General features: G+C 38.9%; 1 protein-coding gene across 1 annotated transcript in view; it reads left to right on the plus strand.

The window, feature by feature from the left end:
* The first annotated feature begins 7,576 nt into the window (after nucleotides 1–7,576).
* The window catches only part of LOC126260536 (uncharacterized), a 52,622-nt gene continuing 39,791 nt past the window's right edge, over nucleotides 7,577–20,407 (plus strand). Inside the window, exon 1 of the mRNA XM_049957870.1 lies at nucleotides 7,577–7,831. Coding sequence (XP_049813827.1) covers nucleotides 7,622–7,831 — 210 coding nt within the window. The 5' untranslated portion in view covers nucleotides 7,577–7,621. The remainder of the gene's footprint in view (nucleotides 7,832–20,407) is intronic.

The following is a 20,407-nucleotide window of genomic DNA, read 5'->3' on the forward strand; positions in this document are numbered from 1 at the left end:
TGCAGAGGATCAATTTAGGTGTAGATATTGTCTGTGTGTTCCAGACACTATGTCCTTAGAAAGGATTTGTGCTTCAAACTTACATGTTTGAAACCTTCAGTTAAAAGGATATTGTATGACATCATGCATTCAGATCATGGAAGTATCTCCTGTTGTATAATTTCCAACAGTACACCAAATATCAGAAAGAAACATTTACAAGTTGCCTTTCTTCCTTTAAGGTTCTTAATTCTTCAAACTTTCTTTGTATAAATTGAGACTTTCGCCTCTGTTGCCCTGTCTCAACTGAGTGTTTCATTCAGTCCAGCACATTTTTCTGTAGAAATCATACAAGTTAAGAAGCATTTCTTCTGTACAAATAATTTTATTTAGTATCCATCTTTAACCGTATAAACACAACTGATGTCTTTTGTGTTGTTAACACGTACAGTATACATTATTCGTTTTTATTCACAATTGACTATTTATGAAACAGAATGGGCTTCATATCTTTTACATAATTACAGACACATGTAGTTATCAATATACAAAACTACTCATACATACACAATCAGACACTTAGTCATACATTTTGAATTTTAAACATATGTTCTATTATAACATTGGTTTTCAGCCAACCAGCTATACAATTTTCTTTGGAATGTAAGGGGCGTTCAAAAAGAAACGAGCTGGATGCATAATTACAGAAACCAGTACCTGTATGTTAGAAGTATTGACCCTTCCTGTTGAGGCACTTGTCCCACTGTGACACAAGGTGGTGAATGGCTGTCTCATAAAATTCTCGGGGCTGCGATGTTAACCAGTTCCTCATGTACAGCTGGACGTCGTCATCCAAGGTGAATCGTTTGCCCCTCAGAGCCTTTTTAAGGGGACCAAAAATGGTGTAATCACAGGGACAACAATGAACACCCAGCATTACTCGCTAACCTTGACCACCTCCGCCAAGCAACCAGATCAAAACAACCAGGCAATCTCATCCTTGGGGCCATTCTGCTCCACAACAATGCAAAACCTCATACAGCCAACACAGTCATGGCACTCCTGCAGAAATTCAAATGGGAGGTTCTCAGCCACCCTCTATACAGTTCGGACCTTTCTCCTTAGTTGATTTTGATAGTTTGTAGCACCTGTTACATCAGGAGCACTCATTGTCAGTTTGGGATTACACAGTCTTGTGTAATAATTTTTCTGTCCTCTTGGTGGATGGTCATGTATGTCTTTTTAGGAGGTCTCTCTCTCTCTCTCTCTCTCTCTCTCTCTCCTGACTTGTAAATATTCTTTTTAAATAGCTATCTTGTGCCATTCACCATATACGAATTGAGCAGGACAGATGTGGGAACACAAGTCCATAGTACAATGTCCTGAGAACTTTATCATTCACAACTTTTTCTGTTTTGCACATGAGAAAAATCTGTGTGTTTATCTTTTTACCTTGTGCATCAATGTGCCCCCCCACCCCCCACCCACTATCAAATGCTTACCTATAACAGTTCCTAAAAATGTTGCGCTGCTTACTTCTTTAATTTCCTTACTGTGTTATTTAATATGTACATTATATGTCTCACTCTGCTGTGTTTGGAACACTACTGCATTGTTTTAGACTAATTTATAAAAAGATTGTTTTGTAATAGATATTTGTATGCAGTTTCAATATTTAGGATTGCTTTCTTTTCAAGTTCTCCTTTTTCTTACTGACACACATAATTATAGTATCATTGGCATATACTCTAAATTTCTGTTTTATGTACTCTGGGAAATCATAAACAGTACTGGCCCAAGCACAGAGTCTTGTGTCAGACAGTTTGTAATTCAGATGTGGAATTATTTAAATTTCCCCTATTAGTTTGTTTGATTTCTGTGCACTGTTTCCTATTCATAATGTGTGATTTCACTATGTCATAACATTTCCCTTGAATCTCATACTCATACAGTTTCTTCCTTAGCCATGAAGATCCTACATGTCTTTTGTCACATGAACTCAGAATATGTTAACTAAATCTGTCAAGGCTGTTATTGATTATTTCTCTTCCCTGAATGATATTGTGATGAACGTAATGTTTTAAATTTATTTATACACCTTACAATTCTATTCTTTATCATAATTTCATACATATTTTGGCAAAAGTGGAGATCAGTTATAACGGCCTGTAATTTCCTAATTCACCTCTGTTTCCTTTATTAAGGGTTTTTCTCCACATTCCTTTATGAGATGTGATGTAACACCATCTAAGCCAGATGAATGTTTGACTTTTAGTTTGTTTTTTAGGTTTGAAACTTCTATATCGGTTGCTGGCATGAAGGAAATGGTGTGGTTTACATATGGGATTTTTGGTAGTGTTCATGTTTTATTTTGTTTAAACAGTTCCTCTTCTACAGTTATATAGTATCTGTTAACAATGTTTGCCCTTTCTAGACGATTTACTTCATTTTTGTCATCTTTCAGTGGGCAGATGTCCTCTGTCAGTTTTGTTACTTTTCCTCTCTCTTGATTTATGAAGTATCATGCCTTTTGAGTAGTTCTCTCCTCTATCTGTATTAATAAATAATGGCTTTGTTTCTCTCAGGAAATTACAGTACCCTTTCTTTTTATGTTGTGCAAAGTATTATATGCCTCAGTGTTCTTATGGAGTACATCTCCCATCACTCAGCTTTTCTTTCTTTGACACTTACTTACTACCCCTTTTGCTGACAGGACTTGTAAGATTGTAATGATATTACAAGATGGCGGCTAGTGTAAAAATTCGTTGTGCATCTCCGAGAAAAAGTGTGAATTTCGCCGTGAAAAAGAAAAATTGTGACAGTTGTAAGGATGAAATTACAAAGCTCAGCGAACGGGTGTCTAGTTTACAATTTATTATCAATTCCTTGAAGATGGATATCAAGAAACTTAAAGAAGAAAAAAAGTGAACGGAACATGAAAAACTCGCGCCATGAAAGTACGAATATGTCAGAGAATTGGACGGAAGTGAAGTACAAAAGACGCAAACAGATAATACAAGATACTGAAAACAGCGAAAGAAACATAAATGTAGTGAACGAAAATTACTTTCAAGCTCTTTCGACTACGGATTGTGAAAGTGAAGTTAAAAGTGCGAGTGTACCATGTGGAAAACCAAACGACTTTGTGAATAAGGTAAAACATGGAATATTTCAGCAGCAGTTAAGTAAAAGATCATATGCGAAAGTGCTCACGAAAAATCATCCACCGCTAAGCTGCTCTCCTGAGACAATATCGACATGTGTTAGCAAAAAAGACATAATAAATAGTGCCAAACAAGACTTCGCTTACTGCAAAGGTAGGCAGAAAACAGGTAATCTCGGAACAGCAAATACCGGTAAAATTGAACTGTATGCCGACAGCCAAGGACGAAATATAGCCACCGAATTTTGGCTTACAAGTAGTCAGAATTTTAATTTTAACTGTACAATAAAACCAGGAGCAAAATTCAATGCTGCTACGTCAATGAGTCAAGAAAAAATTTCCTCATTGAGCAAAAAGGACTTTTCCATCTTCCTGGCAGGATCAAATGATATAGCTAGGAACTAAAAAAACGATCTCTTAATCTCGCTAAAAAGAAAACTGTATGAGCTGAGAGGAACAAATGTTATTGTTTTTCAGTGCCACACCGTTACAACTTGATAGAATGGTCCTGTGTAAATAAAGAAATTGAAACTGCAAATAAAGAGATGCAAAATATTTGCAAGCGGTTTGAAAATGTAACATCTGTGGACATCAGCAATTTAGGGAAAAGATTTCACACAACACATGGTTCTCATCTAAATGTACTTGGAAAAAACGTAATAGTAACAAAAATTTTAGAACTTGTAAATAAAATTTCAAATGTGCAGTGTGATGATAGAAAAGTCATACCTCTCATAGACAGGAAGTGTGTTACCTATAGACTCCTATGTGAAATCTGCTGTCAGTGAAGCTACACCTCTCCAAGACAAACGTGAAATTTTAATGCAAGTGAACACTTGAAATGGTAATAATTCACAGAAAGGCACAGCAGTTGTTGGACAACAAACACCAGAAATAAGTGAAACAGCAGCAGCCCCATCATTATCAGCAGAAGCAGCAACAGCAGCAGAACCAACAACGACTAGAGCAGCAACACAGCAATGCTTAAGGAGGAGCCAAAGGAAAAATACATCTGTGTCATTCAGTGATAATTTTTTATGGTTTCAAGCCAAGAAGAAAATAAAAATGTGAAAAACCAGCCTGCTAACTCACAGATAAGTCACAATAACATCCTATTTTTAAACATTCAGGGTCTTGAAAATAAAGTTGAAATTCTGGAGGAGTCATTGCCACAGAATAAGTATTCTTTCTTATGTCTATCAGAACATTGGCTTAAACCGTAACAAATACAATACTATGTACCAGAAGGTTATAAACATGGAAACAGTTTTTGCAGATCTCAGTACCGTAATGGTGGTACTGTTATCTATGTTTCAAATGAAATAGAGTGTAGAGAACTAGATCTTAGTAGGGCATGTGTAGAGAAACACTTTGAAATTACCGGGATCATATGTGATATAATGAAACTTATCATAGTAAGTATCTACCATTCCCCTGACTCAGATGAGAAAACTTTTTTAGATAATTTAGACAGTGTACTCTGCTACATAACGAAATGGAAACAGTATGTAACTGTAATTGGGGGAGACTTTAATTCAAGCTTTGATGTAACATGTAACAAACCCAGTGTAAATAAGTTACTGAATATGCTAAGGCAGCACAACTTCCATCATGTAAATTCAGAACCAACAAGACTACAAGCGTGCTTGGATAATGCTTTTGTCAACTGTGCTCGTGATATGTACTCCACCAAGGTAAAGGAATTTGTTTTCTCAGACCACTCCACGTTATCAGTAGAGTTAAGACATTTTATAAAAGGGGATGAGAGCAAGGCTGCACAAAAGTTAACAAAATCTAATACCTTAATATTAACAAAACACAATCTCATAAAACTAACACACCAGCTGAGCATAACAAACTGGGACGAATTATTTCAAAACTGTGATTCCAGTGCCCAAACAGTTTATGAAACATTCCACAATTACTTAACAGGTATTTTAAAAGCCCATCTTGTTCAAAAGAAATACCATAAAACAAGAAAGGGTAAATTTTGGTACACAAAAGAACTGGAGAATCTAAAAAATAAGCTACTGCTGCTGAAGCGCCTTGCCAAAGTAAACAATTCTAATGAAATTAAGGATCTCCAAAAAAATCACTAAGAAACTGTATAAGAAAGAGTTGCAATTGGCGAAACAAAGGTACAACACAAATTTCATAAAAAATAGTAAAAACCAATGCAAAACAGCCTGGTCAGTAATTAATACTGTTAAAGGTGAAGTCAGAAACTTCGACAAGACAGTCCCAATACCAGCAGATACATTCAATAAATATTTTGTAAGCTGTGCTGATGATATCAAAAAGTTGATCAGTAAACCCAATGTAACATGTATAGATTATCTTAAGAGAGCAAACCTAAATCATAATAGGGCCAGATCATCATTGAAACACTTCAAAGAGGTACACCAACATGAAGTTCTTAAAATAGTCAAAGAAATGAAAAATTCATACAGTACAGATATTTTTAATATGTCAAACAATCTATTGAAAGAAATCACACATTACATTGCAGCATCATTAACATATTCTATAAACCTGTGTCTCATAGAAGGGTTTTTTCCTGATCCTCTCAAACTATCCAAGGTAACTCCAGTCTTTAAGAAGGGTGTCAAATCGGATCCTGCAAACTACAGACCAATTTCACTAATTCCAGTTTTAGGAAAAGTCTTTGAAGGCATAATATATAAGCAGATGTATGAGTACCTGGAACTAAATGGTATGTTAAATGCACCACAGTTTGGTTACAGAAAAGGAAGGTCAGCTATACATGCCATAGAGCTCTTAGTCAGAGACATTCTAGCAGCATTTGAGGACCATGTGCACACACAGGTAATCTTATGTGATCTGAGCAAAGCCTTTGACTGTGTTGACCACTCACTTCTGCTCTCTAAACTTGAGTACTATGGAATATGTGATAAAAGTTTAAAACTCATCAAATCATACCTCAATAAAAGGAAACAGGTGGTGAGTTCAGGAAGTCATCTCTCAAACATACTCGAGGTTCAACACGGAGTGCACAGGGGTCTAAATTGGGACCACTTCTTTTCCTTGTACACATAAATGACTTACCAGGAAATATAGATGTAAAGACATATATGTATGCAGATGACACAACTTCTCTATCTGTAAACCATGTACTTCATAACCTTGTAAGTGATATGAAATTGGCAAAAGAAAATGCAACATCATGGTTTAATGCCAATGGTCTGCTATTAAATGAGGAAAAGACCCAGAATATGTGGTTCAGTCTATCAAAGACTACAAAAATAGAAAAACAAAATGCAAAGTTTTTAGGTATTGTACTTGACAACAGTCTAACGTGGAACTCTCACGTTGATCACATAGTGGTTAGGTTGTCAAGAGTTATATATTTGTTGAAGAGACTGATGTGTTGTGTGACATTTGAGTACGCAAGGAAAGCGTACTTTGCCTTTTTTCAATCGGTTTAAAGTATGGGTGAATACTCTGGGGAAACAGCAGAAAAATAAATGAAATTATGGTGATCCAGAAGAAAGCAATCAGAGTAATGGCTAAGGTAGATAATAGAACAAATGGCTCTGAGCACTATGGGACTCAACATCTTAGGTCATAAGTCAGATAATAGAACACATTGTAAACCATTGTTCATTAAATATAGAATTTTAACATTAATTAATTTATATATTCTTGACAGTGTTAACTACATACTTGCTGAACTACCTAATTTAAGTGTATCAAATGAAAGGCATGACTACTATACAAGAATTTGTACTTGTCTGCTGTTCCCACAAAATAGATAAGCTAAAACTAACAATAGTCATAAGTATATGGCAATTAAAATATATAACAAATTGTCTAAAAATGGGTCAGTCAAGCCTGACAAATTATTTAAAGACAATGTTCATAACTTCTTGTTAGCTAATCCATTCTATTCATTAGAAGAATTTTTAGAAATGCCCAATATCAACTTAAATATGTAAAAATTCATTTTGTAAAATTAATAGGTTAAGTGAACTGACGAAGTCTATTGCATGTAATAATGCTGAATGACCAATAAAGAATCTGAATCAAAGTTAAAAACTGGTCACATTTAGTATTTGCATCATTGTCTGCATACACTGCTTCCCATTTTTATCCCTTAACATATTTTTAATTGAATTAAGTTTTGCAAGTTTATCTGCCATTTTTGCTTCAATATCATCTGCTCACTTGCAGAAATCTTTATATTAACACTTTCGCTGCTGCTGACGCTGATAAGCGTCAAAACAAGCCACGAGCCAGTGCACTGACGCTTATAAGCGTCTGCACTCAGTGTCAGATTACTCAGTCTAGTTGCAGCATCTAAGATAGTATCAAAGCGTGTAAATTTTTGTTTTGTGTGGTCAGTTATCGAATGTATATTGTTCGTAATGGCGGCTAATGAACCGACACCTGGACCTTCCGATGTGAAAAGGAGCAGGAAATGTGTTAAATTGACAGAGCAGCAGTTACTTAGTGTAATAGATGACAGTGATTTTCCGTGTAGTGAGGACGAGGCATATCACACAGATTGTCATTAAGAGGCTGCAGAACAATTGCAGAGTGATGATAGCGTGGAAGCACAGCTTTCGAATCTGTTTCGTGGCAGTTCCGAATCTGGCGATGTGGAATACGACAATTGTGTGGAAATCGACGACGAAAAAGAGCTCGACCTGTCACATGGAGATAATCCAGGTGAGTCCTGGCATATAGAACCACATAATATGTAGTATCGCCCATTTACGAAGGAAGAAGTTTTTCAAATTCATTCTGCTGGCAATTCTCCTATGGACTTCTTCAGATTATTGGTAACAGATGAATTGATGCAACTTGTAGTTGACGAAACGAACGACAACGCAATCAACATATTGCTGAGCGAAAACACAAAAGAGGGATCTAGGATGGGTAAATGGAAAACTCTAAGTATAGGCGAATTACTAGTTTTCCTGGGTGTTTCGTTACATATGGGTAACGTTAAATATCTGCGATTATAAGACTACTGGAAGAAAGAACCGCTTCCAGGAAACCCGAAACCAGATGATCGTTTATATAAGATACAACCTATATTGGATTATTTTAACACAAGAATGTCTCACGTGTATTACCCGGGAAGAGATTTATCAATAGATGAATCAATGATTCTTTGGAGGGGAAAATTGTCATTTAGACAATATATAAAAAGCAAACATAAGAAATATGGCATTAAGATGTACATGCTCAACAATCCAGGCGGTTTCATAAATAAGTGCGCTGTGTACACAGGAATTAGTGGAGATATGGGGGGAAAAGGTCACGCTGAAAAGGTCGTTTTGCATTTGATGGCATGAAAGCTGCATGTTGGTCATCACATTTACTTGGACAATTATTATAACAATGCTGAACCTAAAAACACTTTCCACACGTACTCTGAAATTAAATAGGAAATATACCCCCGAAGACATTGTATTCGCAAAACTTGAGAGAGGAGAGACAATTGTGCGGTATTCTAATGGAGTTATGATTGGAAAATGGAAGGATCGATGAGAGGTTTCCTACATTTCCACAGAACATCTAAATGTTATGGAGCAAGTGATGAGTGCGTGCCAGCAAATAGTCACGAAACCTTTGCCTATTATTAGGTACAATGTGTGTACGTCTGGGACTGATAAACAAGATCAGATGTTATCGTATTATTTATGTGAACGAAATACTATCTGCTGGCTGAAAAAACTAGTCTTTCATGTCATTGACATTCTAGTTTTCAATTCTCTATATCTGTAGAACAAATACTCAGGAAATAAAATCACATTGTACGATTACAGAATGGGCATTATAAAGGGCTTCCTTCCACCAATGGACGTTCCACAAAATGTGAGCTAGAAACATCAAACACAAACACAAGTCATGCAAAAGCGGAAAGCTACTGCAGGGAAGTAGCAAGTTATGAGGAAGCGGTGTAAGAAGTTCGCGGAACAAGACAAGCGCACTGATACACCATATGAGTGTACAACCTGCCCAGACAAACCTGGATACTGCTTGAACTGCTGTATAATTTCCCATAAGTACCAAAAACGCGATAATATCGGGGAAATTCTGATTATCAAAAACAACTTCTTTTATTTCTTTTGACATTGCATGGTTTCTTTTTATGACGTGAAAGGTTAGAATTTTTTTCACGAGTAGTCAGAAAATGGTTTTATTTTAAGTCGACATATTTTTTATTGCGTTGTAAAGCGTTCACTTCAGTTTTTTGCAAAAGAATTTGTTGTGCTAAATTTGTTTTAATAGCACTGCAATTGAAGTGATGGGGGACATGAGAGAAGCCTCCACGAAAGGTGTGTTTCACTTACTAATTTCTACACATCCGAGCGTCTATGATAAATGTAGGGTCGGCACTTGGATAGGTGACCATTCAGGCAGCCATGCGCTGTTGCCATTTTTCGGGGTGCACTCAGCCTCGTGAAGCCTATTGAGGAGCTACTCGACCAAATAGTAGCAGCTCCAGACAAAGAAAACCATCATAACGATCGGGAGAACGGTGTGCTGACCACACGCCCCTCCTATCGGCATCCTCTGCTGAGGATGACACAGCGGTCCGATGGTCCCGATGGATGGATAATGTAGACGGCTAATTCTCTCATACCAGGAGCAAACATGCTACTAAATTGACGACCCCTATCAGAGTCAATCTTAAAACTGCGCATTTAAAGTAAATATAATTTCAAATGAATCCAGTTTCCTTTTTTTCCTTCTTAAGAATTTGCGTTTTGGAATCCAAATTTTTCCAGATTGCAGTAGATTTGTTGCTTGTTTGAATTGTATTTTTTGTTACATTGTCAACAAATCACAAACATTTGAATGACACCTGTGACCCCTATAGGTGTGAGACAGCAAACATACTTTAAAACTTGACCACTATACGGTCGAAGCTTATTTGAAGCAATGCATCTAAGGTGTCATCATTAAGTCAGTATAGAACATGATCCTTGAGATCTTAGATCTTGACATCAGCCTGTAGCTCAGATGTGCTTGGGAGCGTCGGCTCCGAGCGGTACCTGCCGTTTCACAATGTTACTGGTCCGCACTGGAGAGTTGCGCGCCTGTACCGATGCCGCAGCGAAAGTGTTAATTTCTGTCATGATGGCATAATGGTCTCCTAGTGTGGAGTTTATCACCTGGGTGTGAAGGAATATTTGTTGTTATGTGATCAATAGTAGTTTCACTATGCTTAATCACACTGGTTTGTTTATCTATTTTTATTTTTAGATTGAAAGTATGTAGTTAAGTCCAGTAGAGTCTTACTGTTTTCTGTATATTTCCTAGTGTCTATGTTCAAATTCCCAATAATTATTTAATAAGCATATTATTTTGAAAGCTCTTGGACTGTGTCTTCTAGTTGTTCAAAATATTTTTATTTCATGATTTGCTAATCAGTATAGGCCCAATACACAGCATGACTGTCCTACAATTTTTATTTCCACTGCTGTAGCTTCATAGCTCATTTCTCTAGCATATTTTATGGTATTTCTTATAGCTTTAGTTGATTTATAGCTAGAGAAAATGGCAAGCATAGCACCTTTACGTAGTGTTTTGCAAAAACTGTTTACATTTGAATAATTTTTCAAGTTTTAACCCTCCATCTGATTTTGTTTCAGGCCCACTTCTGTGACTACTGGAATGTTTGGCTTCTATACCCGCAATATTACCTGTAATTCATCTGCTTTATTGTTTATGAACTGTGCATTCTGGTGATGTATTCTTACGGTTGTTTTTAATTTTAAGGATTCCCTTCTTGTGCGGCACTGCTCATTTCACTAACTTCCCATGCTTCAGTTACACTGCACTGATTTTTTTTACTAAAACTTTTACTAAAACTTTTCATTGCATTTGACTTCCTAGCAACATCTTTACACTGGTAACTGAGATGAGTATTAGCACTCACATATTTTTCCGGGGCCTTTTCTCTCCTTACACAATGGCATAAAAATCCTTACTAGGTTTCAGGCACCTACCTGACAGGATGCTTCCAATGCTGCTGCTGCAGATCATCTATGTTTCATTGACACTGGTGCTGTAGAACAATCCTTTTGTTGGACTTGTTTCTGTTGGTGATGAGGCTGTTGGTGTTGATTCCATTAATGCTGGTCCTGCTCATGTACATTCTGATGTTGCTTCTACCGATTCTGACATTGCTGCTGTTCCTGTTGTTGCTGATGACACTGCTGTTGTTGACAATGAAACTGATGTTACTGTTTCTGGTTTTAGATATGATACAACTGATGCAGATGTTTGCTGCACAGGTGGATTCCTCACAGCTGTCTGTGTGTATGTGTACGTAAAGACACACTTTTCTCCATGACCACACATCCATAGTTGTAATGGTAGACAGTCCTTGGTTTCCTGCTGTAAGTAAGGGAGTTTGGTCATGATCGATGGCAGTAAGGAAAAGTGGCAAAAATGTTTCCTCAGATACTGTGTTTATGAATAGCGGCTGCATTTATGAATGGAGGATGAACATATTGTGTGTTAAAATTACCTTTTTAAACACTAAATTCCAGTACGTGACAAAACAAAATCATCAGCACATGGAAAAATACTGAAACAGTGCAAGTCCATCACATGGGACAATAGCACAATGGCTGACAGAAGATCGCTGGAAGCACCGAATAAAATACTCCAGGACTTACACGATAACATGAGTTTATTGGAGGGTGTATTACTAATACCGTCAGGAGATTTTTGTCAAACACTTCCAGTCATTCGAAAATTAATGCCAGTATATGAAATATATGCCTGCTTGAAAAAGTCATTCACATGGCTGCACATAAAAATTGTCAAGTTAACAACAAATCTAAGGATGCACATCTCCGAAGATGAAATAGCACAAGAATCTGCTGAAAACCCTTTATAAATAGGAGAAGGCATCTATGCAATAGAGAGGTGTAGTGGTTAGCAACTGGACTCACATTTGGGAGGGCAATGGTTGAAACCCGCGTCCAGCCAACCGGATTTCGGTTTTCCATGACTTCCCTTAATTGCTCCAGTCAATGCTGGGATGGTTTCTTTGAAAGGGCACAGCCGATTTTCCTTCCTCATCCTTGACAAAATCTGAAATTGTGCTCCGACTCTTAATGACTTCGATGTCAGTGAAATATTAAACCCAATCTTCCTTACTTTACCTATCCAACAGACAAAAATTCTGGCTGAATCATGCTGAGAAATGAATTGTACAATATGGGCAAAACTCCTGAGGAACTCATGAATGAAATTCACCTGAATATCATCAAAATTTATACCAATCCAGAACGGTTACACACGGGAGCTATTCTAGTGACAAAAAATGAAATTGTCAGTAACATCAAGAAGACTGTTCAAGAAATGATGCCATGGGCAGAAAAAATTTCCGTGTCAGTTGCTACAACAGATGGGAGAAAAAACCCTATAAATTTTCCTACTTAATTTTTAAATTCATTGAATGTTCCAGGAATGCCGTTACACTGCCTCAAATTGAAGGGTGTCCTGCCCCCCCCCCCCCCCCCCCATCCCCTTTCCCAGTATTTGAAGAAACTGTGTAGTGGTGCAAGACTCTGCATCAAACAAGTAAACAAGTGCAAGATATCATTGTCAGAGCCAGTATAATGAGTGGCAAAGAAACAGGGCAGATGATTTTTATACCACAAATACCTTTAATATCATATGGATTGCTCTAAAGTTTAAGCCGATTGCAGTTTCCAGTAAAGTTGGCTAATAGCATGACCATCAACAAAGCACAGTACCAAACACACTGATATTGTGGTGAGAATTTAAAGGAATCATGCTTTTCACTTAGCGTATTGTATGCTGCGTGCTCAAGAAGTTGATTACCCCACAATCTGTTCACTTATAGTCCAAACAATAGAACTACAAATGTAGTGTGTAAGTAACTGTTAAGAAAAAATGAAAATTTAAATATGTATATACAATAAAAATTAAATTTCATACTAAATTCAGATACTTTTGATTCTGACCTGTTATATTTAAATAATAATATTTTATCACATCATTGATTAATTTATTTAGTATACACTATATAAACCACTCATTTAAAGGAATATATGTCTATATATTTGATACGGAGAATGGTCATCTTGCCATCAACTGTGCAATATATTCTGACTTGAGCAACACCAGGCATTGCAAGTGGTGTGGCTACATTTAAACAGTTTGCTCTTCCTCTTTCTGTTTAAATTTAAACCATTCTATGTGTAGTATATTCTGTGGAATAGAGCATTTACATCCATGGCACTTAGATGGAAGTATACACCTGCTATACACATTATTATACTGTTTTAGTAAATGCAGGAGGGTATGGGTCTATGAGTCATCAGCAGTTCAAACATACAGCAAATGATGGTACCCATCTGGGAAATGTCAGCAACGGAAAGGAAAGGACACCAAGTGCACTCAGTGTGTATGCCTGGGGGCCTCATTCAACATGTTGAAGAAGCTATTCTGGCAGCCTTTGAGGGAACAGGGCACAGTGACTTCAGTTCATGGTGCATGTTGAAGCAAACCATGTCTGTCATGTGGGCTCTCAGATCATTCCAGCAGCTGGCAGAGAAGATTTGAGAACAGCCTTGCACATGTTCCTACAAAGCTCACAATTCGCAGCATTGTTTCCAGGAATAATAGTGGCCCTCTAGTTCCGAGTTGAGTGGATGGACTAAACCAGATACTTCTAGAGTTCTGTGACAAGCTAGGGTGCGACTTTCTGGACTTGTGCCATGGGGGTTGAGAACTCTGGAGACCCCCTAAACAGGTTAGGTATGAACTACACATCAGAGGCTGCTTCCCAGATAGCTGACTGCACCCAAGTTTTTTTTATTGTTAGGTTATTAACCATACAATCCATATAACAACAGGTGTAGGAAACCTAGAAATATCAACGTAAGATTGAAAGAAAAGCCCATCACAGGTGAGTGTATTAAAATTCTAGTTGTTAACTGCTAAATGAAGTGCCAGAGTTCAAAGTGCTCATGAAAAACACTGAAGCATGCATATTAATAGGTACAGAAAGCTGATTGAAACCTGAAATTGATAGCAGTGAGATTTTTGGGAAAAACTGAAGTGTGTATTGAAAGGATAGGCTAATGGTAAATGGAGGTGGTGTATTTTTCACAGTACGCAAGCAACTCAAATCCACAGAGATAGAAATTGAAGTTGCATGTGGGATTGTCCAGGCAAGACTCACAAGGGGAGGCCGCCAATTGTGAAATTCAGATTCGATTCATACTGCGCATAATAAAAGCTCATGGCCAGAGGTGTAATGTGGCAAAGAACCAAAATGCACTTCTCAGCCGTTGTCGAGAAAATCAACAGTTAAAATAAATCGTTGCGGTGAAATACTCTCTACGATTAATAGTTTTCTACAGCGTCGTGGCGCAACGGTAAGTGCTCGGGTTCGTAATCCGAAGGTCGCCGGATCGAATCTCGCACCATACAATTTTTTTTATTATTAGTTTTTTGTAATTCATATATATATATATATATATATATATATATATATATATATATATATATATGGTTATAATAGAGGGAAACATTCCACGTAGGAAAAATATATCTAAAAACAAAGATGATGTGACTTACCAAATGAGAGTGCTGGCAGGTCGACAGACACACAAACAAACACAAACATACACACAAAATTCAAGCTTTCGCAACAAACTGTTGCCTCATCAGGAAAGAGGGAAGGAGAGGGAAAGACGAAAGGATGTGGGTTTTAAGGGAGAGGGTAAGGAGTCATACCAATCCCGGGAGCGGAAAGACTTACCTAAGGGGAAAAAAGGACAGGTATACATTCGCACACACACACATATCCATCCACCCATATACAGACACAAGCAGACATATTTCGTCTGCTTGTGTCTGTATATATAATTATAACAAATGAAAAGCACTAGTTTGCTTTTTTTTCTTCAGTATTACTTTTATTGTGCTAACCAGTTTTTGACGTACAAGGCCATCTTCAGACATTTACAAATATTGTCACCAAAGAAGTTAAATGTTTGAAACAACACTGGAAAAGAAGTACACATCTAGATTGAAGCAGCAACGTAGGATGAATAACATTTTTGACAGTGTGGTCATAATGCAATGTAAAAAGTGGAACAGAAAGTAAATATAAAGGGAATAAACAGGACTTTTTTTTAACACAGAACTGAATTGTGAGCCTACATAATAGTTTGTTTATAAATAAAACCTATAAAATAAATTGAGTACCTGATAAGGCTACTTCAGGAGGTATAAAACATGGAGAGTGATACACAAACCAATTAAAACAAAGAATTATTGATGTAACTACAGATATATGAGGATCTTAAGCAATATCCATAAGATGAATAAATACAGGAAAATGGATGAGCGTGCGGGAACATACAGTAAATGCCACCTTTCAGAGTGTGATGATACTGCATTTTAAAAAGTAAAAAGTGGAACAATATACAAATGTAAAAGGTACAACCAGGAAAAACAATAATATTGTACTCAAACTGTGCATATGTAACAGTTTGCTTTAAATAAATGAACCAAGTAAAATAAAAAACAGTACTTGATGAGACAACTTTAAGAAATATTAAACAGGGAAAGAAATATAAGTTCCAATTTCAAAAAAGTCTTCACAATTATAACTACAGTCTATACAGATTAAATACACAATTTTAATAAAATAAAAGAATACAGGAAACAGAGAACAGACAGTGTGGGAAGTAATGAAAAACAGAGGATTGTGTGAAGTTTAGGGAAGGGAAGTATTCAGCTTCACCTGGTCATTTAAGATTAGATTAGATCTAGACTGTGAACTAAATGATCGTTAGTTTCCAGGAGGTTGAGTTTTTGGCTCTTGTTTACTAAGTGAAGGACATGGGACTCTGGCTGGTAGTTGTGGCACTCGGTACACCCTCAGGAAGCATGGAGTCAGAATTCTGCAACCTCCCAGCTATGTTCATGTTCAGCCAGCTTACCTCTCTGCCTGACCAACCAATGTAAACCAAGTCACAATGACAACAGGTAATTTTGTATATTCCACTGTTGGCTAACAAATGGAACTTTTCTTTTTTATTGAAAATATACTGGGCTGCAGTGTTCTTAACATTGTAGGAAAGCTATATTTCCAAGATTTCAGCTTTTTGCTGCAATCTGTAATGCTTCTCCTGCATATGGTAATGTACACTACTTCTTGCAGACAGTGGAAATGGCAGTAGATGGGGCACAGAGGACGGTGTAATTATCAGTTTTTGCTTGCTATGCAGAATGTGGTCAGTCAGAACTGGATTGTTGCCATTGGTTGAGGCAATAAATTTTACTATATCTAGCTCTGATTTAAAGTCATCTGTGGACATGCGAATAGATATGAGACGGTGAACCACTGAGTGGAAAACTGCATGTTTGTGAGCTATGGGGTGTTGTGAGCAATGGATTTGTTGCCAGTCTCCATTGTGAACTGAATATTTTTATGTTGATTGTTTAGGTTTTGCGAAAATGTGATGGGCAGTCTTTGTGGTGCCAGTCCACATACACAGGATATCATCTACATATCTAAACAATATGTAATATTTATACTCAAAGGTTCTTTTTTCAGAAAGTGTTGGACAATTCCATAGTTACGGGTGTTACATGTACACCCCTTAAAATCAGGAAAAGTAATGTAAGGAAAAATATTTATTGAATTTAATATTGAAAACTTTTAAGGTTTACATTATATTTCATGTTAGAAATGTTGATACTGGAATTGTTTTATTGTTCTCCTGGTTATTAATTAAAAAAGTAGTGTTACGGGTGTTACCAAAAGTAGACCTGGCCCCTGTTATGAGTTATGGAATTCTCTGTGTGTGTCTAAGGTGATGTGACTTACCAAATGAAAGTGCTGGCAGGTCGACAGACACACAAACAAACACAAACATACACACAAAATTCAAGCTTTCGCAACAAACTGTTGCCTCATCAGGAAAGAGGGAAGGAGAGGGAAAGACGAAAGGATGTGGGTTTTAAGGGAGAGGGTAAGGAGTCATTCCAATCCTGGGAGCGGAAAGACTTACCTTAGGGGGAAAAAAGGATGGGTATACACTCGCACACACACACATATCCATCCACACATATACAGACACAAGCAGACATATTTAAAGACAAAGAGTTTGGGCAGAGATGTCAGTCAAGGCAGAAGTGCAGAGGCAAAGATGTTGTTGAATGACAGGTGAGGTATGAGTGGCGGCAACTTGAAATTAGTGGAGATTGAGGCCTGGTGGATAACGGGAAGAGAGGATATATTGAAGAGCAAGTTCCCATCTCCGGAGTTCGGATAAGTTGGTGTTAGTGGGAAGTATCCAGATAACCCGGACGGTGTAACACTGTGCCAAGATGTGCTGGCCGTGCACCAAGGCATGTTTAGCCACAGGGTGATCCTCATTACCAACAAACACTGTCTGCCTGTGTCCATTCATGCGAATGGACAGTTTGTTGCTGGTCATTCCCACATAGAATGCGTCACAGTGTAGGCAGGTCAGTTGGTAGATCACATGGGTGCTTTCACACGTGGCTCTGCCTTTGATCGTGTACACCTTCCGGGTTACAGGACTGGAGTAGGTGGTGGTGGGAGGGTGCATGGGACAGGTTTTACACCGGGGGCGGTTACAAGGGTAGGAGCCAGAGGGTAGGGAAGGTGGTTTGGGAATTTCATAGGGATGAACTAAGAGGTTACGAAGGTTAGGTGGACGGCGGAAAGACACTCTTGGTGGAGTGGGGAGGATTTCATGAAGGATGGATCTCATTTCAGGGCAGGATTTGAGGAAGTCGTATCCCTGCTGGAGAGCCACATTCAGAATCTGATCCAGTCCCGGAAAGTATCCTGTCACAAGTGGGGCACTTTTGTGGTTCTTCTGTGGGAGGTTCTGGGTTTCAGAGGATGAGGAAGTGGCTCTGGTTATTTGCTTCTGTACCAGGTCGGGAGGGTAGTTGCGGGATGCGAAAGCTGTTGTCAGGTTGTTGGTGTAATGCTTCAGGGATTCTGGACTGGAGCAGATTCGTTTGCCACGAAGACCTAGGCTGTAGGGAAGGGACCGTTTGATGTGGAATGGGTGGCAGCTGTCGTAATGGAGGTACTGTTGCTTGTTGGTGGGTTTGATGTGGACGGACGTGTGAAGCTGGCCATTGGACAGGTGGAGGTCAACATCAAGGAAAGTGGCATGGGATTTGGAGTAGGACCAGGTGAATCTGATGGAACCAAAGGAGTTGAGGTTGGAGAGGAAATTCTGGAGTTCTTCTTCACTGTGAGTCCAGATCATGAAGATGTCATCAATAAATCTGTACCAAACTTTGGGTTGGCAGGCCTGGGTAACCAAGAAGGCTTCCTCTAAGCGACCCATGAATAGGTTGGCATACAAAGAGGCCATCCTGGTACCTGTGGCTGTTCCCTTCAATTGTTGGTATGTCTGGTCTTCAAAAGTGAAGAAGTTGTGGGTCAGGATGAAGCTGGCTAAGGTAATGAGGAAAGAGGTTTTAGGTAGGGTGGCAGGTGATCGGCGTGAAAGGAAGTGCTCCATCGCAGCGAGGCCCTGGACGTGCGGGATATTTGTGTATAAGGAAGTGGCATCAATGGTTACAAGGATGGTTTCTGGGGGTAACGGATTGGGTAAGGATTCCAGGCATTCGAGAAAGTGGTTGGTGTCTTTGATGAAGGATGGGAGACTGCATGTAATGGGTTGAAGGTGTTGATCTACATAGGCAGAGATACGTTCTGTGGGGGCTTGGTAACCAGCTACAATGGGGCGGCCGGGATGATTGGGTTTGTGAATTTTAGGAAGAAGGTATAAGGTAGGGGTGCGGGGTGTCGGTGGGGTCAGGAGGTTGATGGAGTCAGGTGAAAGGTTTTGTAGGGGGCCTAAGGTTCTGAGGATTCCTTGAAGCTCCGCCTGGACATCAGGAATGGGATTACCTTGGCAAACTTTGTATGTGGTGTTGTCTGAAAGCTGACGCAGTCCCTCATCCACATACTCCCGATGATCAAGTACCACGGTCGTGGAACCCTTGTCTGCCGGAAGAATGACGATGGACCGATCAGCCTTCAGATCACGGATAGCCTGGGCTTCAGCAGTGGTTATGTTGGGAGTAGGATTAAGGTTTTTTAAGAAGGATTGAGAGGCAAGGCTGGAAGTCAGAAATTCCTGGAAGGTTTGGAGAGGGTGATTTTGAGGAAGAGGAGGTGGGTCCCACTGTGACGGAGGACGGAACTGTTCCAGGCAGGGTTCAATTTGGATAGTGTCTTGGGGAGTTGGATCATTAGGAGTAGGATTAGGATAATTTTTCTTCGTGGCAAAGTGATACTTCCAGCAGAGAGTACGAGTATAGGACAGTAAATCTTTGACGAAGGCTGTTTGGTTGAATCTGGGAGTGGGGCTGAAGGTGAGGCCTTTTGGATAGGACAGAGGTTTCGGATTGGGAGAGAGGTTTGGAGGAAAGGTTAACTACTGAATTAGGGTGTTGTGGTTCCAGATTGAGTTGATTGGAATTTTGAGGTTTTGGAGGGAGTGGAGCTGGAAGTGGGAGATTGAGTAGATGGGAGAGACTGGGTTTGTGTGCAATGAGGGGAGGTTGAGGTTTGCTGGAAAGGTTGTGAAGGGTGAGTGAGTTGCCTTTCCGGAGGTGGGAAACCAGGAGATTGGATAGTTTTTTGAGGTGGAGGGTGGCATGCTGTTCTAATTTGCAGTTGGCCTGTAGGAGGATGCACTGAACAGCCGTAAAAGTCCTCAATCTTTCCTCTCCCACATTCACACCATTGGTCTTTAAATATGTCTGCTTGTGTCTGTGTATGTGTGGATGGATATGTGTGTGTGTTCGAGTGTATACCCATCTTTTTTTCCCCCTAAGGTAAGTCTTTCCGCTCCCGGGATTGGAATGACTCCTTACCCTCTCCCTTAAAACCCACATCCTTTCGTCTTTCCCTCTCCTTCCCTCTTTCCTGATGAGGCAACAGTTTGTTGCGAAAGCTTGAATTTTGTGTGTATGTTTGTGTTTGTTTGTGTGTCTGTCGACCTGCCAGCACTTTCATTTGGTAAGTCACATCATCTTTGTTTTTAGATATATACACTCCTGGAAATGGAAAAAAGAACACATTGACACCGGTGTGTCAGACCCACCATACTTGCTCCGGACACTGCGAGAGGGCTGTACAAGCAATGATCACACGCACGGCACAGCGGACACACCACGAACCGCGGTGTTGGCCGTCGAATGGCGCTAGCTGCGCAGCATTTGTGCACC

The sequence above is a fragment of the Schistocerca nitens genome, chromosome 5, assembly GCF_023898315.1.
Source record: "Schistocerca nitens isolate TAMUIC-IGC-003100 chromosome 5, iqSchNite1.1, whole genome shotgun sequence".
In the NCBI taxonomy this organism is placed as follows: Eukaryota; Metazoa; Arthropoda; class Insecta; order Orthoptera; family Acrididae; genus Schistocerca; species Schistocerca nitens.